The sequence below is a fragment of the Sabethes cyaneus genome, chromosome 1 (assembly GCF_943734655.1).
Source record: "Sabethes cyaneus chromosome 1, idSabCyanKW18_F2, whole genome shotgun sequence".
Classification (NCBI taxonomy): Eukaryota; Metazoa; Arthropoda; class Insecta; order Diptera; family Culicidae; genus Sabethes; species Sabethes cyaneus.
In genome coordinates, this window is record NC_071353.1 from 159,990,834 (window position 1) to 160,009,049 (window position 18,216).

The window sequence follows — 18,216 nt, forward strand, 5'->3', positions numbered from 1 at the left end:
AGTTTAATCGATAACATTTATATCAGTACAATTTCGAATAAATTTAGCGGAAAACTTCAGCCGAAATTTCCCGGTAGAAACGTCCAAATCGTTCCAAAATAGTTTCTGGCGATTTATAGCGGCGACAATAAATCGTGACAAAATAAACTGAAATTTAGCTTAAAATGGTCAAAAAAGCTCTAAAACACCAGAATAAATTTAAAATGGTCAAGAAACACTTCTTACCAGCGGAAAAGTGTAAAACAAGCTCTCTAAACCGAGCACAAAATAAAAAAAAAACACTTTTAAATATTATAAAAGAATAATCCCGAAAAAAGTCAGAAAAGCGGAAAAAATATCCCAAATCAACAGCATAAAATGGCCAAAAAATACTTCTGGAAAACAGAATCATCCAAGAATGAATCGCCGAAAAACGGTTAAGGACTAGAAAAATCAAAATAAGCTTTAAATTGCCGAAAAACGACTGTAAAAACCTTTGTAAAAGAAAATTGTTTACTAACGGCCACTAAGATTTACTAAGGGGTCCTCCCTAGGCCCAAAATAATAGACCCGAATTTAATTAGAAAGGGGTCAAATGCGAAAAATAATTTAGAAAAGTAAATTTTTGTCAATAAATCTCTACAATTCTAATACATTGCAGACTTAAATAAAATCTACGCCACAAAAATGTTCTGGACCAAGCAAACCGTTTTATGCCAAACCTCAACATTCAATTATTAGGTCATCGGGCTTCCCATTGGCTGTCAGAATCTTTGCGACTATCCACGCCATAATCTCATAGTGAGCGTCTCCATGAAAACATTTTAATCGATAACATTTATATCAGTACAATTCCGAATAAATTTAGCGGAAAACTTCAGCCGGAATCTTAAGCCGAAATTTCCCGGTAGAAACGTCCAAATCGTCTGGTGAGTCGTCTCGGATAACTATACCCATTCGAGCAGTACAATGAAGTTGCCATTAGCTACAACCATACTAGGAAATATAAAATTAAGCTCTACGGATGTCAACGATAGTGATGATTCCTTGTTAGTTATGTTATCCTAATTCTACACGGCTGTGTATGTGTATGTGTGTGTGTGTGGGGGGGGGGGGGTTTCTCTCGGTTTTGCGTTGAGCTGAACCACCAAAGAGCGATGGAATAGAATATAACGAATATTCCACCCAACCCAACCGGCAGGCGTTCGCGATCGCTCGCCGGCATTCGATTAATTACGCGGAGAAGGCGCTGAAGGTGCACCTGGAAGAAGAGGTTGATGAAACTAGTCGAATTGTTCTAATTACCTATTACTGTAATAGTAGTAGAATGGTGGGAAATTCTGGTTTAAACTATCACCAAAAACCATTAGTTTGCTTTGCCGTTAACGCACATTCCCTTCAATCCGTTGCCTTTTTTTTGCTGTGTATAAGAGTGTGTCTGTTCTCTTTTTTTTTCTGAGGAGTTGATAGTTGAGAATAATGCTATTTTAACGATTGACCAAAAAACCTGCGATAGACTGGTTGAACTGAAATGTTGTAAAAATTGGAACATGCGAACTGTAATGATTTTAATATTTAATCTAGCAGTGGAAAAACCTTCGTTGAGGTTGATCCCGTCATAAACTGCCTGATCTTAAAAGTTTGTCAATTTTTTTTTTGGTACTCACCACAAACAATGTTCGTTTGTCACCCTGAACAAACCTTTTTTTGTTCCAATTACCTTATCGTTAGATTAAAAGTTAAGTTATACGTTACATATTCCAGCCGAACATCCGTCGGTTCCCAATTCCCTCCCTAGTTCATCGTTTTTCCTCAATACCATCCTTCCGTCGACATCCAAAGTTCATCCCTCGGACCCATTGAAATACTCGCACGCTTACCCCCGTTACCAGATCCACGTGACGTTCAGTGTTGCCAGCATCACCACTGCCATCATGACTGCCATGCCCACCGCAACCACCACCAGTGCCAGTAGCAGCAATGGTTTGCCGATCGTTTCCGTTTCCATCCTTTCGCACTGTGTGATCACCTGCTGTCGTTTTGCTTTCTCGGTGCCTCCCGGAAACGTCCCCCAATGCTGTTGCTGCTGCTGCTGCTGCTGCAGCAGGCCTGCTAGCTTCCCTGATGCCCTCTCCCGTTGTGGTTCGCTTTGTCGACGGCGACGGTGACGGTGACGAAGAGCGGTGCGATGGCGACGGAGAAGCACGCAGCCCGGCCGGTGTTGATTTGCGCGGCGGTCCGCCGCTGGATCCGGAGCCGCCACTGACACTGCCACCGCCTCCTCCGCCTCCGCCTCCGCCGCCCGGTGCCCGATATTATAACGACCCGCTCGAGTCGCCGTGAAAGTGCAGCAGATTTTCGCCGCTGTACGAGGCGGTCGGCGAGCCGGAGCTGGAAGCCTGCAGATCGAGCGAAGCACGGCTGGCCGAACTGAAGCTGCTGCTGCTCAGGTCCTCCTGGTCCAGGTGCACCAGCGACTGGATGCCGACGGCGACGGCGGCGGAGTGTATGGGACCGATGCCGGCGGAACCGGTGGTTGAGCCGCCGCCGCCACCACCGCCGACGATGCTAACCGAAGAAGTAACGACGCCGCCAAAGCCGGGGCCATCTGGAATGGGAAAAACCGAAAAAGGAAACGTTTATTGCAAATGAAATTGATTTTTTAACATAATTTTTTATTTTGGTTCGGTACTGAAAAAAATTGTTCAGGTTTTGGATTTTCTGATTTTCCATTTTTTTATTCTCATTTTTTCTCTTCTGGTTTTTCTGGTTTAGTTTTTTTTTAAATTTTTTTTTCTAATTTTTTCGCCGTCTTTGCTTGAACTTACACTATCATAAATTAGTTTACTCTTATTCGTACTACTTTTTTTTTAGATCATTTCTTCTTTTTGTTTTCTTCGATAAATATACAAACAATCACATTTCTTTTTTATTTTGCTTTGTTCAGATTTTTTGCTTTTTTTTTGTTCTCACCTACAAATAAACTCTAACTTTTCGTGTTGTTTTCAAATCTTTCTCTCTCTCTCGGTTTCTACCCACTCCCCACCCTCTTCCTCTGTGTCTCACCGAACAACTAAGCCTGTGTGTTATGTTGTGTTTTTTTCTTTACCTTCTTTATGTTTACTATTTCGCGTAACAACGCGAAGCATCGCATTTATGCTTGTGTGTTTTTGTTTGTTTTTTGTTTTTTTTTCTTTACTTTTGGTGTGTCTGGTCTGGTTTTAGTGTTTTAGTGCAACAATGTTAAGCCATTTTCCATCGAAATCATCGCGCGTGGCCACGCACGCGTGAGGTCACGTTTTCTGCGCCCCTATGTGTGTATGTGTGTATCTGCGCAAAAAGCAAAAATATGTAACTTCTTTTTTCGGAGATCGTCTATGCTCAAGTAACGGGGTAAAGGTTTTACGGCACTCTTATGACGGTTTTGGTGACCCGAATCGGTTACGAAAAGCGCAATAAGAGTGCAATAAAACTCAACCAGGTTACTTGGGTGGTCCTGTGTTCGTCCGGGGCAGGCGAAGGACTTACGTTACGCTGGTTAACTAATGTTTTCTTTTACAATCGTTTTATGTAAATTAACAACTTTTACTAGAGATTTGAGAACGATCACTATTTGTTTATGATTGAATTATTAGCATGTAACGCACGCTTTGTTTTTTTTTATTTTGTTTTTTGTACAGTAGCTGTCGTGTTTGACGTCGCGGCTCTCGAATAGTGAAGAAGAGGGAAGAAGAAATGGTCGCTGGTGGGTTGGAAAAACGGACAGTCACCAGGACGTATTATAGTTTGGAAGAAGGCTAGCTAGCTAGCCCGCGAAGCAAGATTAGGAAAAATGCACACTACTACTATATATAGCGGCGGCGCAAACAGAAATCGACCGTGAGGAAACATTCTATCTAGCGGAGTAATGATTTTTTTAACGTCAACAACAGTAATGAATTCACTTTCGTTTATATGTATTAGTGAGTGTGTGAGTGTGCGGGTGTTTGTGTATGATGAGATGCTTCCTATCGCGTTAATAAATCACAAAACTGTACAAAAACGGAAATCAACAATCGTTCCCGGGTGGTGGTGAGCTCGCAAAATGTTTATAGCACTTATTTTTGTTTTTTCCCCGTTATTATTTTTTTGTTTATCAGTCAGTTTGAGCTCATAATTTCAACGATTATGACAAAATTGAACGACTTGCCCGATGGACAGGAAAATCAAAGCAAACCTAACCACATTTTGGATTCTTCTGAACATGCGAAACAAAATAAGAAAAAAAACAATGGAAAAAGCGTTTAAACGGCTGGATGAAAAAGACTGTCCTTCCTAGATATGAATTTAAATTACGTTTTTGTTTAATGTATTGATTTGTTAACAATGCCCTTAAAAGTCTACACGATTTGAACGATTTTATACCCTAAAAAATACTTAAAACATGACTAAAAATCAGTGTCAACAAAAGTAGTTCCGTTCTTTTGTATGAAAATATACTTCTTCTTCTTGTTTGTTTGTTTGTTTGCTTGTTTGTTTTCGACTAAATCGCTAAAAGCCTTGCACTTGCACACCACGATGTTGTTGCTTGATTGGCTTGGCATTAAGTACAGTAAAGATTTGTATAGTGCGGTTAATTAAGACCGTGTTCACGTAGCATCCCGTTTATGGCCTCTCGGAGCTTCCGAAACATCCATTTAACTTTCATTTCTGTGACGTTTTCGCAAAGGTTTAAAATTCTTTCTAAAGTACCTGAGGCTGAGAAGCCATCATAAATTCTTCGGAAAATCCACGAAAGTATTTAATGAGCGAAAAACTGTTCTTTGAGTCCGGAATCATTTTCATTTAATTTCCAGTTGAACAATATGAAATAGATATACCTAAAATAGGAGCAGGAATTGGAAAAGATTCCTCCTCTTCGTGGTACCTACCGGAATAGTAATCTGAGTGGAGATCGGGTAACCTACCTCGGTGAAAACTAAGGTCGTAACCCTATAGGAAAGGAGGCACTCATGCCAACGCTGAGAGCAGCGAAGAAGATCATCTGTCAGGGTTTGTCGATTCTTCTACCAAGTGCACGATTGTAATCTGCGATTAGGAGCGGCTCACTACAGCGTCTAATCCGGAGCGAACGGCTGAATTAAGAAATGTATTGTTTCGGCACTACATCTACTAAGATGGTAGCCCCATCACGAGACTCGGTAGCGTGGTCCTAGTAAAACAACCTACTAAAGTCAAATTAACTACGAAAAATCAAGGGAATTTGACTTAGAATGGATGCTCGCTATCTGGAACTGAAGATCGCTGAATTTCCTGGGTGGCAACAATGTGTTGCTCGATCAGTTAAAACCTCGAAAGATCAACACCGCCGTAATGCAGAAGATCAGTTGCAAAGGCGAGGTCTTGAGAATCCATGCTGGCAACGCCCAATTTTGCCAGAGCGGTGAAGCGACCAACGAGAGCTAACATCGGGCTTTATCGTGATGGGCAGAATGCAGGATCGCGTGATAGGCTGGAACCGCCTTCGGATAAAAGGTCGTTTCTTCAACTACATTATCATAAACGTGCATTGTCCACACGAAGCATGACCCGACGACGAGAAGGAAGCGTTCTATGGCAGCTGAAGTAAATGTACGCTAGCTGTGCGCCACAGGACATCAAGATCGGGTCCCATAAGCTGCACATCGACACGATCGGATACACTTTCTTTGCCCACAAAGATATCCACAAAGCCACCTGGAGATCACCTGACCTGAGATCATTCGAGATGGCAAAAGGCCAAGCAAGAAATGCTTCAACTAAAAATTAAGGGCGCGGTCGTTGAAAATCCAGGCCAGTCCCACCACAGATGGATTGCTAAACAGTTGGAAATCGACCATTCGACCGTGTCCCGGTCGTGGTGGGTGAAATCGTTCAAGAAGACCTAGACGACCCAGCGGCGAGTTGGCAGCGTACGAAAAGCAAAAACGAGCGATCCCGTAAAGGCAAGGAAGGTGAGGAATTACTTCAAGCACAATTCGAACCTTTTAATGCGGGACGTGGCCAAGAAGCTCAATTCTTCCAACAGACAATGAAGCGGGCCGGGCATCAAGTCTTCAAGGTAAGGAAGGCATCTAACCGAACTGATGAATAGAATGACGACGAGACGTGAGATCCCCGGCCTGGAGTTTTTCGTCGGCAAGTCCCGCCTGGATGTTCCGGAAGAAGGTCGACAAATTTGCGAAGAAATTCTTGGACAAATCCACCAAACTCAACAGAACTTCATCCAATAGAAAAATTCTGGGCGATTGTCAAATTCCGCCAAACAGGGAAGATCTTCAAAAACGACTAGAATTTTAAATAAGAGTGGATGAAAATGTGTGAAAGAAGCGCGGAATTAGTTGACGACTAGTAAAACGACTAGAATTTCAAATAAGAGTGGATGAAAGTGTAAAAGAAGCGCGGAATTAGTTGACCACGATCCTGAGAAATCCACACGCTTGTGAGGAACGTGCTACTCGAGCCACAGATGCTGATACCTTAGACAATCCTGAGGAGGAAAAAGCGCCAGAAGGTGGACAGACAACTATTCCGAACTATGGTGATTCCGAGGTGAATCAAACTCGTACACACCGAAGCCTGATAGGTGTAGGGACGAGGAGGGAAACTTGTTCTTCGATGGCCATCTCAATGGTGCCTGAAAATTTTCACTCTCCGACAAATCCCCCAGAGATGTGTGAAGCATTTTTGTGGATTTCAAGGCAGGTTACGATACAGTCAAGCGCGAACAGCTATCACAGATAATCTTATCTTATCTCACACTAACGCTGCCAATACTTGAAGGCATTCTGGAAAATGACAATTGCTTGAATCGATCATTTTTCTTGTCCACGGCCGGGCCAACTGCGCAGCACGTTCCGCAGAGAAAATTCCAAAGAAATAAGTGGAATTAGAAATGATACTTAATTCCGTTCAACTCATTAAAATCAAGGGGACGGAAGAAAGCGTGGACCTCCCGTACCAAACGCTTCCCTTGAAGATATTGATTAATTTACATATTACATTATGCAGTATGCAGTCGTTGGGAGTATCTTTACTAATAAAGGCTAAGTGATACTCTGGACCCTCGGGGATGAACTTATGGTTTTTAGACCACAAGCCAGGCTGCAATAGACCAAGGTTATAGCGCCTTAGTTCGCTCTCTGAAAAGAGACAGCTATGGCACATAATGCACGAAAACGTTTTTCCGACGCGGCTGACTCGGCTGATCGAAGCTATAACGGATCGAGTGATGTGCTACGAATCGCGCAGAGGGTTACGGCAAGGGGATAACTGTTCTGAATGTTATTCAACATCGCTATCGAAGTTGTGATCCGATGAGCGGGCCTCAAAACGGGAGGAACGATCTTCGGCAAATGTAGCCGACTCCCAGCCCTCGCAGACATCATTACTAGAAACTTTGGGATGACGGAGTCAATCTACGCCAGACTACAAACGAAGACTAGAAGGATTGGGTTGCAAAAATCTTCCGCGAATTCCGCGAGCTCCTACGCATCACCTATTTATTGATTTCAAAGCCGCATATGATAGTGTAAACCGACAAGAGCTATAAAAAATTCTGGACGAAAATGGCTTTCCGGGTAAGCTTACTACACTTATCAGGGCTACAATGGATGGGATCCAGTGCTGTGTGAAAATCTCGGGTGGATTGTCGGCGATGGCCTCTCCTGAGCTTAAAAGTGTTATAAGACGAACGACGATCAAAATGCGGGGCACAATTTTTAATAAATCTAGTCAATTTATCCGCTTTGCGGACGACAGTGGCAGATCAGTAAACCAGACTAAAACGCGAAGCAGAGAAGATTTGGTTGAAGAAAAATACGAACTCAGGCTCTAAGCTGCTAGGAGAAGAATGTGATCCGACAGTCGAGCCATCAACTGCTGATGTTCTATTTTATCTTGATCTATTATAAGTTAAAAAAAACACTTGCATTACCAGAACAATTGTCGCTCGTTGACCACTAACTGCTGGTAAGCTTTCATTTTCCCCCTAAGCCGTAAGCCCTAAGCTAAGCCATCCAACGGCCAACATATACGATATATTCCGGATTTTCCGAAGGACTGCCTGACGACTTTCTAAGGTCATTTACTTAGTACTGTTTTTTAAATTATACCAATTACCCGACTTTAATTGCCTTAAAAATATTTTCAAGGCTTTCAGAGAAATTTTACAAAAACAAAAATTTCAACGGATACTCCAAAACCTTGCGAAAGCCAACCCGTAACTTCATGAGTTCCGTGTATCACTTAGAGGGTCAACTATTATATGCCCTACAACTTTTTAAAGCACGCCACGGTCGTATCTATCTGTTGAAAATCGCTCGAAATCAATGTTTAGCCCCAAATTAACTCATTATTTATATGCTACGTGTGTTTGTTATTCACGTTATACAAATCTTTACTGTACCTATCAATACCGGACAAGGAAGTCAGGAAATCCGACAAGCAGTAGGCTAGTCTTCTATTGTACCGGGACGAAGCAAACGTCAATCATTTGTGTGTTTTTTTCTTCTTCAATTTAAACGCGCCTACTTAATATTATTAGATGGCTTTTTTCGCTTCTAAAAAGGTGCAATCAGTACGAGTAAAAAAATTATTCCAAACTAGAACTTTCTTCGTGAATAGAAGGTAGAACAATATGCGTGGACGTAAAACTGTATATTTTTTGAGGTGAAATCAACTTTTACATAAAATGACGAACTAAGTTTAACATGCATTAAAACGATGTACACAATGGGATTGAGCCTTTTTTTCTGTGCAGTTTTTTTTTGTGTGCGACGATCAGCTGTCGACTTGTCGTTTTCCCAAAAATCTCAAATAAATTTAAGTATGATAGAGTTCAGAGCTAGCCGCCCGCTTGCCGAAAAGCGCTGGAAAAAATCCTCCTAATAAACATAATAAATACCTTTTTCTGTGTGTGTGTGTTGAAACCATAATAACAATACCTCACTAAAAAGAAAAGATTAAAATCCGTCGTCGAAAGAGCGCGGAAAGAACCGATCTGCTGGCTTTGTTTTGTTTTTTTTTTGTTTTCGCTTTTAAATAAACTTTGAAATTAAACTAAACTAAACGCTACACGTGTTTTCTGATGACGCTTTTGCTTTTTTTTTTTGAAGGGTCAGGCGCCCTTCTGGGGCGTCTCGCCCGCTGCTGTGCTGCCCTGCCCGCCGCTGCTCGTGCCGCTCGACGGAGAGCAAGCAACACAGCACAGGCGCAGGCGCAGGCCACCGGCCAGCTCCTAGAAATAATACAATAAATATAACACTAGCGCGTAGCAGAGCTGCACAAGCAGCAGATACGATAGCACGAGCAAAACCAGCAGTGATGCGGCGATCAGCACCACCACGCCACCGGTGGCCACTAGCAGCATCATCCGCCAGACCGCCAATTATTTGCGCCGTTTCTTCGAGCGCTTCTTGCCGTTCCCGTTGCCGTTGCCATTGCCATTGCCGCCGCCATTATTGCCATTGTTCCCGCCGTTGCTGTTGTTGTTGGACGACTGCTTTGCCTCCGATTCCACTGCCGCCGCCGCCGCCGTTGTCTGCTTGTCGCTTTGCTCACTTTGGTTCGCTTCCGTCGTTGGCAGTGCTGAAGTTGTTGTTGTTATTATTGGTGTCTTGGCTGGACTTCCGGCTGCTGCCACAATACCGGAAGTGGTCATGGAGTTGCTTACGCTGTCGGTGAGCCCACTGGCACCCGGGACGCAACCGACAACCGTAGTCGACAGCGATGAAGATGATGTTTTATTGCTCGAGATCAGCGGCTCCAGTTCTTCGTCCTCATCGTCACCAGCTCGCAGATGTTTGCTGGAAGTCTTCGACTCTTCATCGGCGTCGTCATTGTTGGAGTTGGACGTCTCTTCGTCCGATGCCGACGACACCGGAAGCCTAGACATGAACATCGCCGTATCGTCGATGTCCAGCTCTAAACTTTTGTAGTCCGAATCTTGCCCTTCGACAGACAGCTGCTGCCGCAGAACAACCGGACCCGATTGCATCATCGACGATGACAGACTTCTACTTCCTCCCGCTTGCTGAGAACCGCTGGGATCTCCCGCTCCAGCCGAACTGCCGTCTCGCAAACTGGAGCACATGGCAAACACAATGTTTCTGTCCTCCAGCAGGGTACGACCCTTCGAGGGAACCACTTCCTTAGCCTCTTCCTGCAGTGGACTCTCGAAGTTAATCAGAGTCCTCTCCTCGCTCGGCTGCTTCATCAGCTTCTCTCTTAAGCATTCATTAAAACCCAAATCATCGAAATCTTTGCACACGAACGGTTCCAGTGGAGGCAACGGTTCCGGCGAATCCATTTCATATCGAAGAACCGACGGATCAAAATACTTCTCCACCTTCCGCTCGTCCTCACACACAACTTCTCTCACGCACATCAATTCCGGCTCTTCAACTTCAACACTTTTCTCTCTAACTACACTAGATACCGCCGCTGATGCCTCACCACCGCTGCCACCAGCCACCAGATCCACCGCTCCAACGCCCCCACCGGAGCAGCTGGCCAGCATCGATTCCTGAACACTAATTTCCGTGCGCGTCAGTTTTAAATTTGTCGGTTCGTTCGCTTCGCCAAACAGTTCTAAATCATCAATTTTTAGCGCTTCCAGGGGTGGAAAATCGTCGCAGATCGATTTCAGCAGTTCGTCGTCATGAACAACAACCGCCAGACGTGGCTGAACCGTCACCACCGACGGGGGAGGCTGCGGCACCGGCGGTGACGCTTCTACCACATCCTCGGGTTCGGGCTTCGGCTGCGGTGGAGCAGCTGCTGGCGGAGGTGGCGGCGGCAGCTGCGCCGGTTGATCTTTTCGTTTGCGATTGTCTTGCTTGTTTTCTTTCCTACTGTTGGTGCCGCCGTTGTTGTTGGCGTTGCCGCTGCCGCTTCCGCTGCCGGTGTTGTTGTTGCTTGTTTTCGATTTCCCTTCCGCTTGTGCTGCCGGTTTAGATTTGCCAACCGTTACCGATGACTGCTTCGGTTCGTCCTTCTTTTTACCGCTTCCTTTCTTCTGATTGCGGGTAGGCTTCTCAACTGGGGGCAGTTCTACTTCCTCCACCTCCGGTTCAGGTATTTCAATGACTTCGATCGGCTCAGGTTGAGCCGATTTCTTTTTCCGCTCCCCCTTGGTGGATGATATTATCGGGGGCGTTTTCTCCTTCCGTTTACTACCGGTCACTTTCGGCGGTTCCTGCTGCGGCGGTCTGCACTCCTGCACTTCAATATTTACAAACTCCTCCCTTGTCTTGCCTTTGCTGCTGGACTTTGGAGCGGTGATTTGCAGTTCCTCCGGTTTCTTACTCTTCTTGTTAATAGAAGACAGCTCCTCGAACTTGGCCACGTTTTCCTCTTCCTTATTTTTAGCTTTACTAAAGTAGATCATGTTTTTCTCTTCGATAACCGGAACGATCAACTCGCGGCCGACCAACGAGGGAGGCTCCTCTGCAGAAGGCTGAGCCGAGGTGATTCGATCCAGTGAGGAACCGCGACGATCGCGTTCCGGTCCGCTTGTTCCGTGAACAGTCACTACCGGTCGAAATAGTGCTTCGTCGCAGTTTTCGTGCATATAAACGTCGCAATCTCGATCGGTTCGAGCTTCCGCCCCGGTGTCCGGTCCTTCGGAATCCACACTACAGACGGTGGTAACCGTTCCCAGCGGATTGACGACCTTGGCGATTGTGATCGAGCCCGAGGCTCGGCTACTGGCTGCCGAAGCCGGCCTCGAGCAGCTCGTCGGAAGGGAGGACGAGTGCTGATCTTGCTGTTGCAGGTGATAGTGCGGATGGTGTTTCACCGGAACTCCCTGCGCGTGGGTAGTGATCGATGGGGGCAGCTTATGGTCACAGATCGAGTTCAACGAGTGCGTCGACGAGTAGATCGAGGTGGAGGAGCAAGAGGACACCGAAGACAACCCGGCCGGGATGGGCGTGGCGCACGTGTAGCCTTTAGTGTGGAAGAAAAGAGAAAGAGAAAAAGGGGAGAAAAGTGGTCAGTGAAAGCCGCTGGCAAGTTTTTGGCTGAACTAAGAAACGTTCTCTTCTGGGTTTCGTAACGACTAAAGCTTTGCTTTTTAGGTTATTTTTTCGTGAAAACTCGAAACCGAACCATGCAAGTTTGTTCCAACACCGGGACGTGCAGTCGCGAGAGAAGAAAGAATTAGGGAGAAAAAATTGCTACCATCTCTCAGCTGTCGAGTAAGTGGCTTACGTTTACATTAATGGACGCTCGAAAATCGCAAAGCAAATTGCATAGGTACTTAAAGGTGTGGTGTTGGAACAATATGTGGTTATATATAAGTCGATGTTAAACGAAAAATCATTAGATTTGTTAAAATGGAAGCTAACAAGTGATCGACTGTCCGAGTAGAATAAAAAAAAACTAAACTACTAAAAAAAAGTTAAAATAAGTACGCACACAGTCTAATATAATAAAAATCTTTTTTTTTTTGGTCTTTACTTGTTGATCCACGTAACATAAACATAAAGTAAGCAACAAAATCAGCTAAATGGAAACCACCTGCCGTCGGCTTTTTGTTACACGGTCGGTTAGAGATTTAGTAGGACTCTTTTTTCTCCCATTTTTCTTTTTACTCTTTCGGTGTCAGTGTGTGTGTCTCACTCGTTTTTTTTTTTTATTGTTTTTTTTTATAGTGTCGTAGTAGCACTCATTCACTCGCACGCTTTCTCTCAACCGCGCCCACCACTTTCGCCATGTCACCAATTACAGGAGTTTTTGCTTTCCGACATCCAATCCACAGAGACGTGTGTTAGAGGGTTGCGCGTAAGCGTTTCTATTGTTTTATTGTTTATCTTACACGTGATTGGAAAATAAAATCTAGTGTTTGCGAGTCAATATGTTAATTGCATCCTCCTCATTCCTCTGCTTTTACTATTGACTAGGTTTTGAAACAATAATTTAATAAAAGAAATCATTTGTGAGTCTACTGCAACCTGTTGAGAGTTTACTACAATGAACATCACATAGAGAAGAAGCACTAGTAGAGTGTATAAGCAGGTAATGATGATGAACAAGTGGCATCAGTTTGTCAAAATTATAAAAAACACTGTTTCATTACATTTGGTGATGATATTTTGATGAATGGATGATTTTTTGAATGAGTTATTGAATTGTTATGAAGACCGGATTACAAGCTTTTCCATTGAATCTAGCTGTCAGGCGTAAACCATGTTTTAATTTCGTTGCTACATAAAAATCAAAATGTTACATTTTTAAGCAAAAATGAATAAAAAGCCAAAACAAATCAGAAGTCGGGAATCAAGGTCAGCCTCTATGTCCAGCAGCACAGCTACTCGAATGTACTAGCTTTGTGCGTTTTGGCCGACTCTACCACAGCTTCCCACAAACCGCCGAGTTCAGGTGCGTTCATTGAAATGAAATATCAATCAATTTCACGACGTTTGCAGAATTCTTCAATGCATCCTGATGTCCTTCTAGTTCAGACATTATAAATATAAATCAGTTCATGTTTCGCACCTTAAAAGTTTGTTGCTTTTTCGGAGTAAGCAGCAAAATAAGCAAAGTTTTGGCACTACATTTCGGCGCAATTTGGCCTTTTGCTTTTTTGTTCAACCGGCTTCCGAACAGCCAAACAGAATTTGTAATCTGGTGCTGAAGTATAGTTTTTCTAATAAAAAAAGGTTGGGTGGAAAAGTGTTATAACGTTGTGAAAATGAGCCAAAAAAGCATGCTGTCAAATGACCCCTTCACGGTACGTTTAGTGTTAACATAGGGGAATGTCCCCGGTTATGAAACAGGTTTTGTTTTTTGGCCATAGCTTTTGATCGGATCATCTAATTTTAAATCTTTTTGAAGCATTGGAAAGTTTAAACGTATACCTATCTTTTTGCCAAAGGAAGTATATGGGTTTTGTTTAAAACACAAAAGTTATAGCAAAATTTCCAAACATGGTTTTTTGTGGCTAAAAGAAAAGTATCCCCGGTTGAGAAACACCTCGGGAAATCTTTAGAAAAGAAAGAAAAATATAGAAATATCGAAGAAAAATCAAAAATTAAAATCATTTATTCATGTAAAATACTAAAAATACAAAATCATTAATCAATTTCTTCGTTCAATCATCTAAATCTGAATGCATGTAAAAAAGCGGGCAATCATATCGGCACATTTCAAATGCACTGGTCTGTTACATGTGTTACAAGGAATTGAGTTTTTGCTAAACCTAAATGAATCCTGGTGCCATAAAAACTTATTATGCCCCAATTGAAGTAATGTACGATCATTGAAGTATAAAATAATTGATTTTCTAGATGTTTCACAACCGGGGAACTCGACTGTTTCATAACCGGGGCGGTAGCCATATTGCAAAAAAATTATATTATAATTTTTTAATCAATTATTTCACCTAAAATTTGTCTGTAAGATGAAATAGAGGTCCAGAACTTAGCTTATATGCCTTTATCTGAGCTTTTTCATTCCATTTGGTACACAAAATAATCAATTGCAAAACATGCGAAAAAACATTTTTGGGTGTTTTTTCAAACACTTTTCCTACAAAGCATTGTAAATGTTGAAGTTTGACCGTTGTTTGCTCAAAAGTTATATTACTATGAGACTAGACGTTAGTAGTATCTTGACTGCACTAGGATAATAAAAACGTTAAAAATTACGGGTGTTTCACAACCGGGGCCGTTTCACAACAGGGGACAATCCCCTATATGTTAACGAGGCGATTGCAGCCTTATAGTAGGGTATGAAAGGCAAATGAAGAAGCGACCAACATAGCTCTAGCCATCCCAAGTTCCTACAAAGCGCCTCCACGTGACCATATACGGTAATGCTCTAAAATTGAGTAACCGAGCTAGTAGGACGTGATACCGTGTGGCAGCCTAATCTAACAACTGTGATTTTTAGACTAATGCCCTTGAAGCCTTACAACAGCATACCTACAGAAAGTAAAGCAATGCTAAATTCGGCAATATTATAGACTATAACTAACTCTACAACTGTTCCATACACAACTTTTAAAAATTCCGCTTAGTTGAAGCGGTACAGTCAAAAGAGTCAACTCCTTCAATTGCAGGCTCTTCGAATATGTAACCGACTTTGGACGATCCTGTGAGCCGCACAGCCAATCTGCCGTCAGCCTTATCTCTGACACTGAGATGAAACATCTTAGGTATTAATTAAGTCCCGGCATTGCTCATTGGTTATTTCAGTCCTGGGTGAGTACGCGGACTGCGGGGTTTCCAAAAACCCTCTCTCGACACCAGTGATGTTTATCGCCCGTTTAGCCTTTCGCACCTTTCGTGGCTATCAGCCAGTCGATGTCATGCCGATATTTCGATTTGAAAGGACACTAGGAAGTACCAACTTTGGTATCATGGAAGTCTCCATCGTCCTTTAGATTCCACCACAACAATTATCATTCTGATGCAGTTGATCGCGCATAAGGTGCCCAGGCTTGTCCTGCACTCAGTGAACTTATTTTGCTCTTTTAACTGTAGCATCTCAGCCAAGCAAAATTCGAATATATAATATTTTCGAATTTTGCTTAGCTGAGATGCCAGTTAAAAAAGCAAAATAAGTTCACTTAGTGCAGGACAAGCCTGCTTGCGACGATGGTTTACCGTGCACTTCCCACCCGCAACCGAACAAATTCATCGATGCTAAATACCCGTTTCACCACCCGAGTTACCCTTGTTCATCTCCGGGACGCTCATCAGATTGCATTTTGGAAACTCCTGGTTCCTCTAACCCAGTCCTGCCGTTTCCCGCCAGTATTCAACTAAGTCATCCCGGAACTGTGGCTAGATGTGGATCAGGAGTCTTCCAACTTGCTTCCTCTGGCAAGTATACTCGAAAATCAGTTCATTCGCTGTCTGATGTCAATCCAATTCACAGCACTGCGGGCAGCGTTTATGTCAGCGTAGACAGCTCCGTCTCGGCCCGACCTTCTGCTGACGCGAGGATAACGGAGCCTAACGACGGCGGCGGGGGTAATCGTAATTATTGAGGAAAATGGTACTCCGACCCCAAGTCGCAAGCAAGATGTCCTAGTCTTCTATCAAAACGCCGGTGGAATGAATTCCGATATTGAAGACTACCGACTAGTCGTATCATATTGCTGCTATGATATCATTGTCATTTGCCAAACGATTTCTAGGCAAGTCTTTGGATTTCGAAGTTTTCCGTAGTGATCGGAACCCTAACAACAGCCGCAAATCCACTGGAGGTGGTGTTATGATAGCTGTTCGACGTCGATTGAAAGCAAGAGCAAATGAGAAGGACTCATGGAATTGCGTAGAACAGGTTTGCACGGCCATCAAGCTGAGTGATCGCTTCCTTTTTTTGTGTGTCTTATACATCCCACCTGATCGTGTCCGGGACAACAATCTAATTGACGCTCACTGCCAGTCAGTTTACTCAGTTATGAGGTACGAGACGCCGCTCGATGAGATAGTTATTTTGGGCGACTTCAATTTGCCAGATAACTCGCGGAAACCAGCCCATAGCGGTTTCCTCTACCCTGATTCTGAAAACTCTACGATCCATGCCGGTGTAATTAATCTTCTTGACAACTATAGTGCTGCAATGCTTCATCAAGTTAATGATGTTGTCAACGAAAACAACCGTTCGTTAGACCTCTGCTTCGTGAGCTCACAGAACAAGGCCCCATTCGTCTCAGCGGCTTCATGTCTGTTAAACAAGAGAGTTCCACACCATCCTCCTCTGATCGTCTGCATAGAAGATAAACTCCTTCAGAACTTCGATGAATGTTCAGTTGCTATTTCATATATTTTCCGTAAAGCTGATCAACAAAGCATGAATGATTTGTTATCTATTATTGACTGGGCAAACACACTAGATCCCGACGACGTGGAGCCGCTGCGCAGACCTTCACTCACGTCCTGATATATGCTATCGATCGACATGTACCGAAAAGTAGTCTCCGCAGTACATCTCATCCCTCTTGGCACACGAATGAGCTAAGCAGGCTGAAGTCATACAAAAGAGCAGCATTAAGACGATTTACGAAATTTCGTACGCTTTCACTAAAACTCCACTATACGAGGATAAACAATTTATACAGGCAAGTCAGTCGCCAATGCTTTTCGCGGTATCAACGAAGTTTGAAGCATCACTCGAAGTCTTTCTGGAATTACGTAAACACATATATTCCCTGTACACAAAAAAGGAAGTAAACGAGATGTAGACAACTATCGAGGCATCACATCGTTGAGCGCAGTCTCGAAACTATTCGAGCTGGTTGTCATGGAATCTCTGCTTTCCCACTGTAAGCAATATCTAAGTACTGATCAACATGGCTTCACGTTCCAGCGTTCTACCACTACTAATCTGCTGTGTCTTACATAACGGCTCACAACGAGCTCAAACAGATGTTTTGTACAGCGACCTGTCGGCAGCCTTTGACAAGATAAACCACGCCATCACAATTGCAAAACTACATAGACTGGGTGTTAGCGGTAACCTTTTGCAATGGTTTCGCTCGTATCTCACCGATCGACAGCTAGTGGTTACCGTTGGTGATTGTCGATCCGATAGCAATCCAGCCTCATCAGGTATACCTCAAGGGAGCCATCTAGGTCCTCTGATTTTTCTGCTTTATTTCAACGACGTTAATTTGGTCATTAAGAGCCCACGACTACGCTCGAGGGCACAGTAATTGTACGTGTTTGGCATATTAAAGACTTGGGCGTTAGCTTAGATTTGCAGTTAACGTACAAGCATCATATCTTGTATGTTGTCGCTAAAGCCTCAAGGTCCTTAGGCTTTATCTTTAGGATCGCTAAAAAAATTCTAACATATACTGCCTCAAATCGCTATACTGTTCGCTGGTGCGGTCAGTTCTGGGATATTCGAAAGAATCGAGTCCGTTCAGCGTCGATTTCTTAGTTTCGCTTTGCGAAAATTGCCATGGAGAAACCCGTTCCGTCTTCCCAGCTATGAAAACCGCTGTCAACTGATCGATCTAGAACCTCTCCGTGTTCGTAGGGCTAGCTCCAGAGCACTGTTTATCGCGGATATTTTAGCAAGTGGCAGGAATTCTACCGGGACCGGGGAAGATTGAATACTTCTTTCTAGCAGCTACAGAGAAGGCGACTTAGTCAGCAATGTATGGTAATAGAAGCGATTGATTGTACGCTCAGTGGGAGTAACAATGCGGTTTCAATTTGATCTGCGGTGTTTTTATAAAAAAAACGCACGAAAATTTCG

At 43.5% G+C, this 18,216-nt stretch overlaps 2 protein-coding genes across 5 annotated transcripts in view; both read right to left on the bottom strand.

Annotated features, from left to right (window-relative positions):
• Positions 1-1,778: 1,778 nt before the first annotated feature.
• Positions 1,779-4,205, bottom strand: LOC128732365 (PE-PGRS family protein PE_PGRS5-like). The gene is made up of 3 exons (XM_053825613.1): positions 4,196-4,205; positions 2,318-2,587; positions 1,779-2,272 (listed from the first exon to the last, which is right to left on the bottom strand). The coding sequence occupies exons 1-3, from the start codon at positions 4,203-4,205 to the stop codon at positions 1,779-1,781; spliced, it is 774 nt and encodes a 257-aa protein (XP_053681588.1).
• Positions 2,628-18,216, bottom strand: part of LOC128732540 (uncharacterized) — a 50,600-nt gene continuing 35,011 nt past the window's right edge. For 2 of the 4 annotated variants that reach the window (XM_053825814.1, XM_053825813.1), the window contains exon 7: positions 2,628-11,946. In XM_053825814.1, the coding sequence (XP_053681789.1) occupies positions 9,386-11,946 (2,561 nt within the window). In that variant the 3' untranslated portion in view covers positions 2,628-9,385. The remainder of the gene's footprint in view (positions 11,947-18,216) is intronic. The other 2 variants (XM_053825812.1, XM_053825811.1) reach the window with 1 other exon arrangement.